The 18842-nt window shown below is 39.6% G+C and overlaps 1 protein-coding gene across 8 annotated transcripts in view; it reads left to right on the top strand.

Annotated features, from left to right (window-relative positions):
- The window catches only part of myo16 (myosin XVI), an 84650-nt gene that overhangs the window by 37318 nt on the left and 28490 nt on the right, over positions 1-18842 (top strand). For all 8 annotated transcript variants that reach the window (XR_003294916.1, XM_026294616.1, XM_026294615.1 and 5 more), the window contains 16 exons: positions 166-290; positions 446-571; positions 3393-3468; positions 4723-4873; positions 5045-5195; positions 5365-5475; positions 7269-7334; positions 8245-8372; positions 9767-9872; positions 11107-11224; positions 12057-12204; positions 12825-12942; positions 14324-14441; positions 15034-15105; positions 15636-15777; positions 16458-16530. Coding sequence is in view for 7 of the 8 variants with exons in the window: in XM_026294616.1 (XP_026150401.1) it covers positions 166-290; positions 446-571; positions 3393-3468; positions 4723-4873; positions 5045-5195; positions 5365-5475; positions 7269-7334; positions 8245-8372; positions 9767-9872; positions 11107-11224; positions 12057-12204; positions 12825-12942; positions 14324-14441; positions 15034-15105; positions 15636-15777; positions 16458-16530 (1829 nt within the window). In the remaining variant the exon portion in view is untranslated. The remainder of the gene's footprint in view (positions 1-165; positions 291-445; positions 572-3392; positions 3469-4722; positions 4874-5044; positions 5196-5364; positions 5476-7268; positions 7335-8244; positions 8373-9766; positions 9873-11106; positions 11225-12056; positions 12205-12824; positions 12943-14323; positions 14442-15033; positions 15106-15635; positions 15778-16457; positions 16531-18842) is intronic.

The raw sequence follows: 18842 nt of genomic DNA on the forward strand, positions 1-18842 counted from the left end.
GTCCTGCACATGACTCATTTTTATATATCGTTGAAGCCATTAAAGCAGCTAGTTGAATCGGCGATTAGTTTTAAAGGAGCAGTTCGGCATTCTTCTGGGCCTCAACTAAAGATATGTACCATTTTTGTGTCAGGTCAGTGTTGTGTTTATATTTGTGTCTTATAGGTGTGGATGTGTCATCCATACATGCCATGAAGACGCAAAGACCCAGCACCATGTTGTCTGATGTTAAACAACTAATAGCCACAGGGGGAAACCTGAACCATCCGAATGATGATGGAGTCACTCTAGTAAGTAAAGTCACGTGTGTTAATTTGTATGAGCTGATCTTTTTGTCTCTCTCCCTTTCTATCAATGGTTTAGTTTTTCAACTTCTGTCTTTATCAGATTCTGTAGTAGGCTATTTATTTATTTTCATTATAACTCTCTCTCTCTCTCGCTGAAGCTCCACATAGCATGTGCCAGTGGTTACAGAGATGTCGTGTGTGTGCTGCTGGAGAACGGGGCAGACCCTCAACCTGCTGACAGCAACTTTTGGACTCCTCTCCACCTGGCTGCTAAATATGGACAGGTAACGCTCAGCTACACAACAAAATGTCAGAATGTTTTTGACATTAATGAAACAGTCCCCTAATTTCCACTCATCTAAAAGCATTGATCCAACGTTGATTGCAGTCATTAATGAAATAATGAGGAAATTATTGATAGACCATTGCCTCCAGTTACCCTGCACACACTGATAAATTGTAGATTTTGGTACTATTGATCAGCTGCAGTCAAACCACTAGCAGCAGCAACAGAGCAGCCTTGCATACCGGTATATGCGTTTGTTAGAGCATTTTAGATGAGCAGTTTAATGTTCTCTCTTAGAGGAAAGGAGATTAATTTCCAGATGGGAGTGAGGTGAGCTGGGAGAGATGGAATCTGGTGATTTGGAAGTGGTCCAACTATGAAGGAAGGGGAGTGATCACATTCAGATCTTGCTGATCCAGCTGGATTTAATTACTTTTCTGGGCTGCTGCTTGGCTGCTGACAAAGAATTATTCATTTGGTATTCAGAGTCAATCTCTACCTCGTTGGTTCATCTATCCTCAAGTAATGTTCTTTAACCATTGGTGTGCATTTTAAAAATTCTATCTTTCTCACCACTGTTTCATTCATATAGATCTGCTGTCTTTGTTGTTTCCTTTCATTTGTCTTACACAATTCTTCCCCAAGTTGTTAGTTAATCAGATCATAGTCAGTCTGCTGAACTAAATGTCCTCCAGACAGCAACCTTCTAAATGGAATAACAACCTCATAGTGTGTCCTTGTTTTTCAGAGTTTCAGTATATGCAATTACTATGTGTATGTGTGCATGTGTAATATGTAAGCGCATCTGACTTCAGAGTGGCAGTCTAACGGATTGGAGAATCGATTGGTTTTTCCTTGCAGTCCTATATCACACAGCCATCGGTGCTTTACTAGTGCCAAAGCTTTGCCTTCTGCATACCAACTACTCCCTGAGCCTCCCTAACACTCAGTTCCTGTCACCATTCCCTGATACTGTAGCTAGTCTGACAGTGACATCTCAGTAACACAGGAGATTATGGGTTCAGGATGTGTGCATGTATCCAGCCAAGTAAATCACTGGTCTCACTAATAAAAGATTATATGACATTGAAGAACACTGTTGCCTGGAAACATTGGTTGGAAATTGTAACACTAACTGGTACCTCAAACCCAAAGACCCCTTCTGCTGTGTGGCACACATACTTGATTGACCCTTTAAGAAGATGTATGACCCTATTTCTTCAGCTAATTAAGCTTCCCTCTCCTGAGATAAGCTCCCTTGTTTGAGTCAGGAATTTGAAAGTTAAGTTCTCACGAAGGAAGATTTTTTTAAATAGTCTTTTATTGGATTTTCAAACTAAAATGACAGGGCATTAAAATATAAGGCTGCTGGGAATTCTGTTTTATAGATTAACCACCAAAAAAATGAAAACGTTTTAATGTTAATCTCAAGATTAATTTTCTCAGCTGACAAATATTAATTAAAGGACATTTAGACCCTTACCAAAAAAAAATATGAGCTTTGAGGTTACTTTGCCCCTGCTGATCCCTATGTACTGTGACCTTCTCCTGGTGATCTTGTGGTGCTGCTGACGTGGTATCAGTATTTATAGGGTGTGAGTGCAGCTGTAGGGGTTTGTGGGCAGCAGAGATGCTGTAGACTCATACAGTAAGTGAACAGCTGTTGGCATGGGTCACAATCAGACTGTTCAATGTGCTATGTCACTCTCCTCCATACTGCAGATTATGTCTTATTACTCTGCTTTAGTACAGTGAAGCCCCTCACAGTTTGAATTGCAACTTATAGAAAGGTTTGTTGACATACTTAGTACTGGATTTACCGTACACTGAGCTGGGGAACTTACAGACGTTTTATTAAAAGGAATCATTGAAATCATTTCAGCAGCTGAGATATCCTGTTGCCTTATCGAGCTGCCTGCTCATGTTGTGCAGGCTTTATATTAAATGAAGTTTAAAGTCTCCAAGCCCAAGCTGGGATAAGTTCAGATTTTGGAAAGCTCTTCTAAGGCACCAGAAGACATTATAACTGACTGCTTTCCCTAATTAATAAATCATGATATGTAAGATCAGTGGAACCTTTATTGATTTTGAATGTAAGTTTGATTTTACTGAAGTGTCTGGCAGCGTTTCTGATGCCATAAACTGCAGAGAATGAGTAATTAGGACTCTAATTACTGTTCTCATTAAAGCATGCTTTAATGCTTTTATGTTTTGTTTGTGATTTTAGTTTGTATTGTAGTTTTACCAGCTGGCAACAAAGCTAAAATATAATTATACAGTTTAATATCCTGCATACAGTGATAACTGTGAAGAACTGGAAATATGTTTCAGGTGTCCTGATATGTAACTTAAATGAAACAATCAGAAGCAAGTATTTTAATGGCAATGATTGACAGTATAAAAGTCTTAAAAAGTCAAGTCAAGTCAAAGTCTTAAAAAAAGGTACTTCTTGCTTTGAAACAAAATTTTTGGAGCATAGTTTAAAGGCTAGACAGTCATCAGACTGATTTCTGTGTGTCATGTGTCATGCAGCATGTACTGTATGGTTAAGGTTTAAAGTCTAGTTCTGTGCCACAATATACTCTTTTATATACTGTATGTACCGTATCTACTTCTGCACTGCAGCAGTAAATGTGGAAATAACCGCCATATCTTCTATGACCTTTAACAAGAGGATTTTTAAAACAACATTACAAATCTGCTGGAAATGCTTTTTGGTTCTTGTATTAATGGTTTGAGTGAAGATGCACATTTAGCGCCTCAGAACTTATATTTGAATGTTTATAGGCTGTAATAAAAATTGATACCATCTCTTACAGATGAGCATCGTTAGCCATCTGCTGAGGCACAGGGCAAACCCAACCCTTCTGAACTGCAACCAAGACAAGCCCTCAGGTAACACATTTAGGTATTCGCACAAATATATGAATGTGCACATACGCACAGATATTTTTTCCAGTTAGACTAGGAAAGCATGTCTCGGAGGGCAAGAGGTAATGATCCAAAGAAGCTGAGAAATTGTTTTTGTCTGATTCAGCTGAGCCCTTTCAAATGCATTAATAATCACTGTGATAATAAAAACAAAAGTCGCCCTGTACAGACACACATTGTACACAGTGAGTGAGCCTTCCTCGTAATCAATGTCTAGTGTGTTAATTGTTTTTTAAGTCTAAGACAGTTTGTCTAAGGCTTCTGTTTTGACAGGTAGGTGCCTCATAATGAGTTTCAAATAGTACATTGATGCATCTACTATCTAAACAGTGTTTAATGATTAAATTCTTAAAGTATAATTGCAATTTTATATCCACTTTAGATCCTATCTTCCAAAAACCATTAAAGGTGTTTGACACTGGTGGTGCTATGGAGCAGTGTTTGTCTTACAACAAAATTTATTGTAACAGCTATGGAGGACAATGGAAACTGGCAACTCAGCCTTGTTTCTGTTTGCTGCGCCAAAGTAAATTTTCCAAAAGAACCATCAATCCTCCAATTCCCAGTGAAATGCTCAGGCTTTCTGTGGATGTGATGATATTAATCTACATGTGTATATGAATTTCAGTAATATTAATGTCAGTGTGAAACCCATTTTTGGCTGATGCTTCTGATCAGTTTTCCAAATTTCATTCCCACAAAATGCACACATCAAGTGCACAACTCCCTGCATCTCAACCTAAAGTGACAGACCCAATAGAAAACTACTCTCTGAATCAGGCTGCTGATGAAAGTAGTGTAGTCATTGTAAATGTAGCAGTGTCTCTTATGGGATTGTGATAAAATCTGTAATACCGAGGGGCTTTCAATCTATCATCTAACCTCTTCATTATGGGATAGAATATCATAGCTGCCTCTAACCATTTACTCCCGTGGCTTCATCACACTTCTGAATGTCCCACTCCAGCCTTAATCAATACCCCCTTCGAAGAGCAGGCTTAGAAAGGATGTGAGACAGGCCCTTAGAGACTGTGACAGCCCCCCTCCTTTTCATTTGAAGACACTCCTTCAGCATGCACATGCTGAAAGGAAAACAGAGCAAGACAAGTGAGGCTAGGGGGTTGTCAGTCACACTGAAATAAAGACAGGATGAAGCCATCACTTCCCTCATTACAGAGAGGTCGTCTAATTAGCCTTTCTTGTGTGTCCTGTCACCAGACATTGCCGCATCAGAGGTCATAGCTGATATGCTTCTAAATGCAGAGGAGAGCTGGCTGCAGAGGCTGAAGGACCCCTCTGCTCCTCTGCCCTCCACTGACCAACGCTATGATGGAGGCTCGCACGACATCAACACTCCCGTGAAGAACTTGTGGGTCCAGTGTTTCATTATAGCACAGCTGTTTGTTTTGCAGTTACTCTGCAGATTGTAAATTATGTTTGTTTTACTTTTGTGTTCACCTCATCCCCTGTTGTGTTGCAAATTCTATTGCTCTATCTATTTAGTCTTTTCCAATGCATTGCCTATCCACCTACCATACAGGAACCCCCTTGGCCTACCTATTGCAAAGAGGGACAGTCTGCTGGAGAAGTGTGCCATGTTCAGAGATTCAGGTGGAGCACTGAGCCGACAGCCCTCCCAGGACAACATCCTGGATGGTCCTTTTAGTTCTGGAGCCAATAAACTCGAGCAGGTACCTTGTCAACACATAAAAACACAGTAGGCAGAAAGAACATAGAATATATGAAGTGTCCGGGGGGGGGGTCACACAGTAAAACAGATTGTATTTCAAAGAGAAAGTCCAATTTTTGTTAACATGTTTACTTTTTGGAACTTAACTTGAATTTCCTGCATGCATTCAGGTCAAGCTAATGCCGCCGGCACCCAATGACGACCTGGCTTCCCTCAGTGAGCTGACCAACAGCAGCCTGCTTTATGAGATGCAGAAGCGCTTTGGCAACGATCAAATCTATGTAAGACTCTGATGACTCTTCAACCTGTGGCATCAAATAAGGAATGAACATTAAACAAAGTTAAAAGGCCACACACAGAACACTGAGAACACAGAAATTCAGATGCATTTTCTCTCTGTAGTAACTCAGCCACTCTAGCTGTTGAGTTGAATCTCTTGCCTTATCTGTTTTGGCCTGGTGACTTGAAAGTGGTAACTGTTGCAATGTACTTGGAAACACATTCAAACACAGCTTACACTGGTGAAAATTGAACAATCAATACCATTTAAGATTGATCTGAAAGGTAAATGTATTCTAATTGTATTCAGGAGTAAAATGCCTTCATCTCCAATAGTTGGTACAATTTATATTCCTGTAATTTTACTTCTCCCCTTTAAAACTGCAGTCTGGCCCACAGTTCTCCTTTGGGAATGAGCTCTATAAAGACTGGAACCAGATCAATGTGGACCTATCTGCTACACTCCCTTCTCTGTGAAGAGGCAGTAATAGCCTGTTATTATACAAACCCAGATGGTCGACAGACAGTGAGGTTAGCCACAGAAAGGGACACAGATAAGGGAATGACAATAAAAGGAAATGGAGAAAAGAGAAACGATTAAGTTTTCAGAATAATAAGAGCTAGATCATGAGTTACAGTCCACTTGGAAAAAGAAAAAGTGGTGAAAAGACAGCAGAGTAAGATAACAAAGTGCAGCTGTCATGGGTATAGCTCATTGCATTTAACGCCTCTGCAATGCAGATGTAAAGGATATATTAATGAAGTAAGTACTGATATAATTAGAGGATGTAAGTAAACAACGCCAGGTAGGAAAATGATGGCTTGGACTTACATTCAGGTTTACAAACTTAAAAATGACTAATAAACAGGTTTACACTTTTAATGTTAGCAGAAAGTACATTTCTCTGTATTTCTGCTCTAATGGACTTTACCTTCAGTAAAAATCTTTTAATAAAGAGCTGACCCAGGCAGAGATGTAGGTAGGACAGAATTAGGGGGATGACAAAGGCAGTGACCGCTCCATATGTTCCCAGTGGGGTGGTCAGAGATGTGGCGTTGATGAGTGATCTGCTACCTTTTGCCAGGATCGAAGGGCCGTTACACCACAAAACCCCTGAGAATAACAAAAAGGAACGGAAGAGGGAAGTGGGTATTGCTGATTATTTCTGGATTATTGACAACAATGTCATAAATTAGAGAAAAACCGCTCACCCTTTTCAGTTTCAGTTTTACTTGGGTTAAAAACACAAAAACAGTAGCAAAGTTGGGTGAATTGTGCTCTATTTGTTCAAGTCATTAACCTTGTGCTAGTATCTAAGGACAAAACAGCATGTTACAGAATGTTAGTAATGCCTGTGCCCTCCCAGGGGACAGTGTTTCAAACAGCCTCCAGGACTCCGACAGAAACAGCTTAGTAGAAAGCTCAGAAATTGGCAGTTTTTTGTTGTTTTTTTTTATCTAAATGGCCTCAGGGTATGGGTGTATGCTGTGTGGGAGGGCAGGTTTTTTAGTGGATAAAGGTTATTACTGAGGTTATCACTTTCTCATCTTTCTCTGATACAAGATTAACATATCGTAATAGTAATTTTAATAGAACTTGTCACCGTGAATGTTGATGTTAACAAAAGGTCCCAGTTGGTGACAACTTCTACCTCGATTTTCAGGTCGGTGCAGACAAAGTGCAGAAGTTGGGCCGCCTCACACCCAAAAAATAAATATTTTCTAATGTAGAATTAACTTCTTGTTTTCGGCAGAGTTGAAAATGATTCAGGTGTGTTTTTCTGCTCTTTTGTAGACTTACATTGGACACATCATTCTGCTGGTCAATCCAAACAAAGAGCTTCCCATCTATTCCTCACTGGTGAGCAAATTACACTGTAGCAGAGGAATGCTTACTGTATAATTTGCATGGCATGGACAGATGAAATGGACCTGGTGGTTGATAAATAATGCAGTCTTCCTGTCAGTGATACACAGAACAGGACGGACACTGCATCAGCCAAGGAAGATGGAGATCCGGTTCAGCTCAACACACACTCTCACACACACACACTGATTCTCAGACCCATGCAAATATTATTAATAAAAATGGTATTTTTAATGTTTCTAGTGTTTAGAAAAGCCTGTCAGTAAGTTAACGTGTTTCCTATTACTGTAAATATCATTATGATTTGAGTTAATATTAACATATCGAGCAGCAATAGTGACTTTTTATTCCAAATGCCGGATAACTCATTTTGGAATGAAGCTTTTCACAGACATACTCAGCCTGTATAATAGTTATATTAACCTAGGACGGTTGAATAGAGGAGGATACATCTTCTACAGCCATGACAGAATTAAACCAAGCCCCTTCTGGCAGGGATGATAAAGTGTGAGAAGCACATATGTCACAACGTGTGATCTGCTGGCCGTCTGTCACCCCCTTTCATCTGGTGGTCCACAGCCCTTCCTCTTTCTCTTTTGCACTGCCACAAATACAGAACTGGCACACTTTTACTGGTCTGGTTACAGTAAAGGGTGTTTCAGTACAGTCATCTCGTAGTTCAGTATAAAAGCAAATCGTGGGTTAATTTGTCCAATACATTTATTATGCTTTTAATACAGTTTAAACATATTGATACTAGTACATTTCCAGCATTAGCATGAAGTTTTCACTTAAGTAAGCCAGACTATTGACATTGAGTTGGACACACAGGTATGGAAAGTTATTTGCGTCATGGTCTCTCCCTCTCTCTCTCTCCTGCTCTCCCTCTCTCTCTCTCCCTCAGGTGAGTCAGTTGTATCTGAGCTCCACAGGTCGTCTGTGCTCCTCTCTACCGCCTCACATCTTCTCCTCAGCAGAGAGAGCTTACCACTTGATGCTGCAGGAGAGACGCCCACAGTGTTTTATCTTAAGGTACACCCCTTTCTTCAACACACATGCATGAACTCTGTTCCTGCGGATGCTGAGATAAAAATGTCAACAGTAATTTTGTGAATACGAGTGAAGTTCAGCAGCTACCTGGTTTGTCCACACCTCTCTGTTACACACCTGTTAAACACCCCCTGAGAGATTAATATCTCTCAGCCAGAGCTGAGCTGTTGACCTGTTCAGTGTTTTCACAGAGATGAATCTTTGCTGGGAGCATCTTGCTCTTTGTTCTCAGCTGGATGGAGCCAGGCCCCTTGATTGCAATTAAATCTCGTTCTGGCTCTATAGTGACATTCCTGCTGAGTTGTAACCATTCTGGCATAGAGTAAATGCACCCAGGCCACAGACTATCCATCACACACAGTTGTACTCACACACAATTGCGCTCAAACACACAGGTAAAGACATGCAGGCACATTGTAATGTGATTTTGCACCTACACACACTCCTCTTCTTCACTCAATTCTCTTCCTACTTCACTTTATCACTTCTTTTGTTGCTTCTCTTTCACTTACGCTCTCTGTTTCACACACTCCTACACATTTAGTGCAATCAGCAGCCGTGATCCCCCGAGACAAGTGCTTTAGCAAAATGCCCTTGAAATCTAATAAAAAGTGGTAAATGAAAAGATGGTGGAAAGGCCTTTGGACTTCACGCTCAGCGGGGCTGTTAGTAAAAAATATAGCAACACACGTACACACTGACAATCAGCGAACCACAGCACACTGTGGTCATTAGTAAGGGCTTTTGACCTTCTGAAGCCATCTGCTGGGTGTTACTATGCTGGTCTCAACACTCTGCATGTTGGTGAGCGTCGGAGCATGTGCTGCAGAAATACCTTATGTCAGATTTTAATATCCACTCAGTGGCAGATTAAAAACGGGTCTCCACTGATAAGTTGCAGCATTAACAGTATGTGGAAAGTGGTCGGCAGCGGAGCAGAGTTAGAGAAAAGGAATGGATTGCGTTTAATGAGATGTGATCTCACAAGGGTTGATGTCATGACTGAAGATGACACATGGAGGCGACACCCTGATGACTAACATCTCACACCTATTCTTCTGAGACACGTGAAGAGGGATGTAACACATGAAGATGATTATTTTTTATTTGCCTTTTACTCTTGAGATCTAGTTAACTTTAATAGCTGCTTTTAAATTTAATTATCTGCATAATTATATCCTCTAATATCATTTAAACCACGTTACCACAAAATACTCTTTTTACATTACAATACAAATTAATACGACTTAATAAATGTATGACTGCATCTCAGCACTATGTAAAACAATAGGGTTGATGACAACATGTTACACAGCATCATCTAAGATATGAATGACATCAAATTTGTATCTTTCTGTCTCTCTTTGTCTTTCTAGTGGTGAAAGTGGTTCTGGGAAAACAGAGGTCTGTAAGCATATAGTGAGACACCTGACTGCTCGCTCCAGCTCCAAAGACTTTGCACTGGAGCCCAGAATGAAACATGTAAGTCTAGTCTTCTATTTTACACTGTTTTCTGGCAGAGGTGTTCTTGAGGCTTGTATTGCTCAGGAACATGTCATGTAAGTGCAGTATTCTAGGCATGAGTCTTGCTCTCTTGCCCTTGTTTCTTCACCTGAAAAGCCAAAACAGTAGAAAAATGATGTTACAGTAGATACTAGTCTAGTCAAAAATACTAGTTTCAAGTCAACGCTCTACACAGTCAGTCTTCTTTAAGAAACTCATGAAAATTTGTGTTCTTCAAAGAGACACACTGACTGAATCTTAGCTATTTTCCCTTGATGCATGTCTTGTTGTGCTTATTGCTTCTTTGTCTGTGTTATTTTGTGTTAAAAAAAAAAATCAGATAGCACACTTACTGTAGCTGGTGAATGTGTTCTACTGATTTTCTGTTTCTGTGGTTGGGGAGAGAATAGATGTATGGATTAGACCTTCACAGAATGGGGTTGCTGTTTGTAGCCCATTTTCTCCCTTTTCTTCTTTTGTCAGACAACACATTTGAGCATTTAGACTGTGTGTTTAATTACATCAACATTTCAACTGAGGTGACTCCAAAAGAGAAACGTCCATTCTACTTCTTCTCCTTCAGACCCTGAAGAATAAGCATTGATGAAGAATGCAGCACCAGTATCCCCTTCACGGCCTATTTTCCAGTTAATCAGGAGAAGCAAAAATCATAAAATATTTTCTGAAATGATTGGAAATGTTGTAGAGGAAAATATTCTGACAGTTTTTTCTTAAGTTAAAAAAATATTAAATCATGGGCAGAATTTTGTGTTGTCACACTATATATATGACAGCAAAAGAAAGAAAAGAAATTTGTGATTTAGGTCAAGTCTTACTATAGTACTGTATTTACAGTTGCTGCTTAGATAATAAAACATTACTTTGGCTAAACATAATATTCACCTGTTCTGCACTCAGAGTAACAGCGTGTCTCTAGGGAGTACAACTGCTGTGTTCTGATGAAGTCATCGTTATGTATTCAATATCTGGGTCACATTGCTCTCTGATCATCCAGGGCTCAAAAACACAGAATATCAAGATAATGGATGTATATGGACATCTAGTGGGAGAAAGTGGAATTTCAGATCTAGAAATACTGTATGTGTAAAAAGAGTGTAATATGTATGATTTCATTCCATTATTTTGAAAAAGAAAGTTAGAGTGATATTGTAAGACACTGGTAACCTTTCCTTTGGCTTAATGTTTTTTGCAGGTTAACTGTATTCTGGAGGCATTTGGCCATGCGAAGACCCCAAGGAACAACAACTCCAGCCGCTTTATCAAGCTGTTGACTGTCCAGTACTGTGATAAGAGGAGGACGCTGCTCAGAGGTAACACAGGATGTTTACTGGTTGTCTGTTATTTTTATGTTCATTTTCATACAGTTTGTTTGCTGTTGCTAAGATGAAAACATCAGATAGAAAGTTGTCATAGGTGTGAATATGAGCAGCTCTGTGATAGGCCAGGCTGGGATTGGCTCCACGCCTCAATATGATAAGAAATATAATAGATGAACAAATCAAGTTTTTTTTTTATCTCATTTGTTCTTGATTATTTAAAAGATAAGACAGAGTTATTGTCTATGTTTTCCACAAATTCCATACAGAGACTAAACCCAGCAATACATTTTATCTACATACTCATTTTGTGTGATTCATTAGAAAGAAGCATGTCAAACAGTGTGGTTACTGGTGTATTTTTATTAGCTCTCTCATAACAGTGGAAACAGACAAAAAAGCTAAACCAGGGTCTGCCTTATCCTTAAACCTAGTGCAAAGATAACTAGAAAAAAAAACATTATTTTCTGACAAAATCATTATTTGTATGAAAATGGTATCGTATCAATAAAGTATACAAATTTAACGATATATTCCTGGCACAGTACTGTCTGTAGTGTAGTTTTCTGTAAGATCAGCTGCACAGTTATGAAACACCAGTAGGGGGCAGTAATGTCACATAACTCCACTGCTGTGATGTTGCTAATATGCTCCAGTTTTTACAGCCCTCACCTTATTTTACCCCATTGAATTATGAACAGAGAGCACTGGCCACTGAACAGTGGCAACAGATTGAATCCTCAGAACTGACAACTCTAATCGGCACTGCTGAGATTATATTTACACAGCCCTGTTATTAAAGAATGCTTCACACTTGATGTTTAAGCCCGTGTGTACACCTACATGCTGGAGAAGTCTCGTCTGGTCCACCTGCCTCCTCACCAGCACAGCTTCAGCATCTTCTATCTGATGGCTGAAGGCCTGTCACCTGAGGAGAAGAGCGCACTTTACCTGAACAACGTCCTGGCTCATAGGTACGTTGCTGTCAGGTGTCAGATGCAAATTAGCAGTTTCATACTCAGACACTCAGAAGAGCTCCTCAGTTTAATGATTCTTAATTTGTTCGGACACTTCGAGGTGTGCACATTTATATTTATTGTTCTTACCTTTATCAGATTTTGGCTGTTTTTGTGTTACACATCCATACTCATTAGTGTTCTTACATGTAGAATGACAGTGCAACTGTGAGTTACTGTACCAAGAATCCACTGTAGACCACAAGTCTGATAACCACTGACCTGAATCGGTCTGTTTTGTAACATGAGAAGCTTGCTAGCCTCTCTGGCAACCTATTGTATCTCTGTGTGCGTGATCCAGTTGTGCAGATTTACAACCCTGTTTGCCCTTTTTCCTCTCTCCCAAACAGCTCTCTTCTCAATGTGACTGGGACTGTACGTAATTCTACACAGTAACTGTGTCACAAGTCTTTGGGGTCTACTATCCAAAGATACTTACATGAATGAGTAAATAGTGTTTGGAACCAGTGCGGCTGTTGCTTTACACTTGTCATAGTCAGGCATCATTATGTACTGTATGTTTATTTTGTTTTTAAGTATTTGTTATAGTTGAACTTATCTGTCTGTCTCTACTTGAGGTATCTTAGAGGAGTACTTCCAGGAGAGAGTATTCCAGTAGCTACAGCCTCTACACAGAGCAGAGAATGCCTCACAGCAGTCAAACAAGCAATGCGAGCCCTGGGCTTCAATAAGCAGGTATTGATTGGTGCTGCATATGTCTTCTCTTAAGCTTGTTTATTCAGAGGTTATTGAGAGTGGGAATAGTTAAATGTGTTGATGACTATGAAAATAGTCACTGATGACAATTTACCTCAGACTTTTGCTGGTACAAACTGAGTGTCTAGGTCCTTCAAAGGCCTAACCTAACCTAACCTAACCTAACCTAACCTAACCTAACCTAACCTTTCACTTTAGCCTCACAGAGAACAACAGTAATGTTCATTTTATGGGCTTTTGGTCAATTTGTAAAGTCAGATATTTCACATTTTAGAATCAGAGTGTTATCCCAGTTGTGCCTGAAAAAAAATGACATGGTCACAAATAATTTTCCGACTTCACAAGTTGACAAGAATTGCCCATGCTCCATTAAGCAATTGACCACTGCATAATGGACTGTGGGATACTGAGGGCTGCAGTGGTCATGGTGAGTCCTCCCAATTCAGAAGCATTTCAAATGAGATACGCCTCATCTGGCACAGATACGTTGATTTCTTAGGATCCAGATCCTGAATTGGGAGGCAGCATATGTTAAAGAAAAGCATATGAAATATGTGACCAAATGCAGAAGGCAACATGTTGATTTATGAATACCACGTGCATGTAGTGTGACACGGTCCTGTACCATCTGTGTTCCCAGCCCATTATCAGGTTCTATTCTTAGATTTCCAGTCAGCATCTGTCAGCGGTGAGTGACCACCATTTCACCTTTTAATCCAGCACAGTCAGTACACACAGGCAAGGGACAGAGGAATAGAACAATACATACAAGTATTATCAGACAGTACTAGTGTCCACTGGATAAGAAAGAGAGACCAATGGACAGGAGAAGTAGTGGGGGAGTGGGAGTGGGAATGTAATAGACCACCTATCAGTCTTAGTCAAAGCTCCTATTCAGGTATGACTTCCAGTCTAGACTTAAAGGTCGATCACCATTAAGTTCCCTACTGCTCCTTTTGTGTGACATTCTTCTCCTCCATAAGTGAAAAGGGGGAAGGGGTCTCTCTGTGTATAGACTGTCAAACAGAGATGCTTGTTTATCTCTGAAATATCAACTCCAATATTGACCCACACACCAACACACACCCTCAGAGTCAAACATCGCCCCCCCCAGAGCAGGGAATAATGGGATATATTTTTGCATTTTGCAGTACATTAAAGAAAAAAGCTGGTTATTGTATATTTCTCTTTACTTTCCAGAATTCCCTGAACCAACAATGTGTATGTCAATCATTCAATCCTGTCTGGCCTCCCTACACTATCTGTCAGACTCAGCCCTCTCTAACTCCCCATATTCTCCCCTCTGGCTCACTTTTTCTTTCTCTCTTCCACTGTCCCTCTCTCTCTCTCTGACTCCTAGGAGGTTGACTCAGTGTTTACGCTGCTATCTGCTGTGCTCCATATTGGGGACCTACATTTTACTGCATTGACAGATGCCGATACAGCCTACCCTTCTGATCTGCAGCTGCTGGAGAGAGGTCAGTGCTCCTGTCATAACTGGGATCACATTTCCACTCTGGGTGAAGTTGGGATGTACGAAGGACGCATGCATCACACCAACTCATCTTGTTTACGACCGCATCATAGCTCCTCCCCCTCTCTCTCTCCATTGGAGTTTTACATGGCAGCTTTCCAGCATTTAGCTAACATGCAGTCACCTTTTTGCCAAGCCACATTTTCTGTCAAACTGTAATAATGGTGAGGAGAAATCACTTACTAACTTTTCCTCTATTGGTGTCAGTGTTTTTCCCCTCTCTGGCTCACTCTCTCATTATGACACTACTATATGTGCTCCTGTGACCCCTGATCTTTTTGAGATGGTAAACAACTGACATCAGCACCTGAATAGGAAAGAGGCAGTTGTTGTCATGCTAGTGATGTCAGCAAAGGGATCTGTTGTGATGTGTTTCTGCAGCTTGTGTATAGGCTCTGCTCAGAAGTCCACTGATGACTAATTGCTGCCAGCTCCACAAATCAATTGTGTTATTTTGATGGTTTCACGCTGTCATCATGCCACTGTCATTTACCCTTCCTCTGTCCCTCTCTGTCTCTCTGTTGTCCTCTCTACAGTTGCTGGAATGTTGCAGGTGTCCTCCAGTGACTTAAGCACTGCCCTCACCTCTGATGTGCAATATTTTAAAGGTATCAACTCACCAGCCTCACGAGCCCTCCCTATAACTTTACTGCAAAAACATGTAGAGGAAAAACCTCAATACAAGCTACAGTTGACCATTGTGGCTGATGGAGATATTAATATATATATATATGTATATATATATATATATATATATATATATATATATATATATATATATATATATATATATATATATATATATATATATATATATATATATATATATATATATATATATATATATATATATATATATATATATATATATTTATATGTTTAAAAAAACAGTGCTAAAATATACTCCTGTAGTTTTATGTCAACAGTCATCCAATAATATTGACCAGACAAAAGTATTGGTCTTGCTTTAGCAATAATTAGTTCTAGTAGGAGGAGTAGCGCAAACCTTAGTGATCAGAAAACAACAACCTTATGTCATATATGCACAGTTTTAGAAATACTATTACTGTTATTACTATTACTATGACCTGAATTGTCAAGCGCCAGAAATTGTGCTTTCATATGCCCTTTGTCTCAGGCGATGTGATCACTCGGCGACACACAGTAGAGATGTCAGAGCAATACAGAGACCAGCTCGCAAAGACCATCTATGGACGCCTCTTCAGCTATCTGGTGAACAGAATCAATGACTACCTGCAGGGACACGACGAAAGCACTGGGTATGATGCTCTGTGTGTGTGTGTGTGTGTGTGTGTGTGTGCACATTTATTTACATGTACCCTGGGGTGTTTTCAGTTTAAACAACCAGAAACATTTCTTTGGAACACCTGACTGTTGATAGCTGTTACTGTGCAAACACCACAGTATATCTGTCATCACACAAGCACCATCACTCCTTCAGGGCCTGTGGAGTGAAAGGACTGATACTGTAAGATACAAAGTTTAGTTTAAAATGGTGGTTGTAATAATTTGCATTGCATGAACATACACAAATAGACATGAACAATAAAATGGAAAATACTGAACACCAAGGTAGAGATGGAGGACACACCCAAAGTTTATAGCAAGGTGTCAAACACCAAAAAACAAAATACACACACAATCCTGGGTGGAAGTCATGGTATTCTTGGGGCTGTTAATGTTGTGAAGCCTTACCACACGCTGTCAGATAATGTGGGTTACATCTTCTGGAATGGGATTGAGCTTTCCTTGTTTACACACTAACCACAAAATGCAATAGTATTTAGGGCCCAAGTTATGCATAATGCACTCCCTTTAGATATGTCATTGCATACAACCACAAACACAAACATAATTCCTATCAGAGTGAGCAGACAAGCAGACAAGATTACACTTTGGTCCTGCAATTACAGTGGTTCTTAATGTTCATTTCTTGCAGTGATCCTTCCATGGAAATTGGGATCTTGGACATTTTTGGCTTTGAAGAATTTCAGAGGAATGGATTTGAGCAGGTGAGACAGTGTTAGCTTTTTTTTCAGACCGAGATTATTTCTCCTAATAAAGTCAAATGTATGGCATGGCATTTCCTAATTAATATAATTGGCTTATAAATCCATCCTCAATTATAGAAATATCAGTGACTGGTATGTGGTACTGTATGTCTAAATACATTCCAGTCAAATTGCTAAAATAGTTGGGATTGCATTCTGTTTTGGCCTGGACATTTTATTCTGTAATTGTAATGAATGAGGTGAGGTCTGTGGCTGACTCTGACGTGATTTCTAGCTGTCCTCAAATGAACTGACGGCTGACACAATGACTGCCTGTGTGTGAGATGTCAGAGTACCAACCCTGTGTGTGTGTGTGTGTGTGTGTATCTGTGTGTATTCTATGGGTGGTAATCTTGTTTTTAACATTATGATTCAGTTTACAATTTTAAGGCCATAGTATGATTCAGTTTTGGTTCTAGTTGGACACAGTACTTCTTAATCATTACTGATTATTGATGCAAAATCAAATTTTGATTTGGTGAAGATAGTCTGAACCGTTTTATATAAAGAGCTTTTAGCATTTGTCTCCAGGCTGCATTTTCAGATAAATGAATAAAACAGACAGCAAAATTGGCAGTTACTATAAATCATTTCAAATTTGAGAAATGTATGTTTCCACAACATTTGCTTTGTAAGTGTTTTTCTTTTATTTGTCAGATATTTTTCTCATCACACCTAAAGAGACTACTCCATTGTTGCACCAGCAGGGATCAGGCAGACTGTGTCTCCCTATGTATATGTGTGTGTGTGTGTGTGTGTGTGTGTGTGCGTGTGTGTGAGTGCGTGTGTGTGTGTGTGCGTGTGTGTGTGTGTGCGTGTGTGTGTGTGCGTGCGTGTGCCTGGTATTACTCACATTGTGGGAACCAACATATGAGGTCTTTTAAAATTATTTCTAAGAAAAAGGAAAGAATATACATTACCACATTAATACAACTCAAGAACATCGTTGCTCAGCTCTTTATTTTCAGTTATTTATGAGGGGTTTTTGGGGGGTTTTTTTTGGCAGCCACAGTAAATATTTTTAGATGGCTGTCATTTCGTAGTATTTCACTAGGTATGATACCCAAATAGAATGATACACATCAGTGGGATCTGTAGTCCAAGAATATGCTGTGTGATTTTCCAAATGTTTTCCCAAAATATTTTTTGGCAGTTGCAGTGATCTACTGCAACCTCCCCACGGTTTTTTAAGCATGCATGGTTTATTGTTTGGTGTCTTTGCCTTTTAGGAGTAAAACAAGTAAAATAACTGAGTGATGACTTGGTCTAAGGTTAGGGTTATGTTAAAGGCAAGGCATGTTTATACACACATATATGCATACACATGCAAACAAATACATAACCAGTCTCCACATGCGCAGTATGATCAGGGTCATTAGAGCTTGTTAATTAGAGCAGTGTTTGTCAGGAGTGTGTTGTATGTGCTCAGCACTTTACTAATGAGCTAACTCAATCAACCACCTGCTGGCACTAAGCCTTTAATGGACTAGGCTAGCATGAAGTCAAGGAATAGACACATTAACGAAGAAAAACAGGACTATAGCTGTCTGCACCACAGACCAACACACCTCTTCTCCAACACTTCTCAATCAAGCAGGCTATGAAACAACATTTAAGTAATAGTACTGTTCTTAATGTCTTTACATTGTCAAATAAGTGTCCAAAAATAAAATAAAATAAAATCTTAACCATGTATATGATTTTCATACTTTCAGCACATTAAAATTCATTTCAGTGACTGTATATGTTTCCTTATAAACAACAGTGCCCTAAAGCTAAATGCCACAGGGCTTCGTTTGAGTCAGTATTTTTATTTTCACTGTATTTCTGAACTGGTCATTATTACCTTACCTGCAGGACTTATGCTTTTATCATAGAGCTTGTGTTTCTTGCTTGATGTAGCATATTTTTTTCATGTTAGATGCCAAACATGAATTTAAAGTGTGAAGGATGGGTTGGGTCATCAGATCATGAGTTGAAAAGAGGGACATCTAACTGAAGTACAAGTGTGCCAAGTGCATTCCTAGATTACAGCACTAAGATTCTGACACATTTGGGTTCAGGAGAAGTTTAAACAGGCGTTCTGCTGTAGTCCTTTGTTTCATTTCATGTCCTGTGTTTTTTCTCATTACATCAAAGTGACAAGTTACACTTGAGACTCCCCTCCAGACTTACACACACCAGACAAACTCATTTAATCGACTTCTCTGTGCTCTGATTGGTTGACTGTTTCCTTAGGAAGAGTTTGTGTGTCTAAGCAGGATTTTTTTGTT

The sequence above is a fragment of the Mastacembelus armatus genome, chromosome 21 (genome assembly GCF_900324485.2).
Source record: "Mastacembelus armatus chromosome 21, fMasArm1.2, whole genome shotgun sequence".
Classification (NCBI taxonomy): domain Eukaryota; kingdom Metazoa; phylum Chordata; class Actinopteri; order Synbranchiformes; family Mastacembelidae; genus Mastacembelus; species Mastacembelus armatus.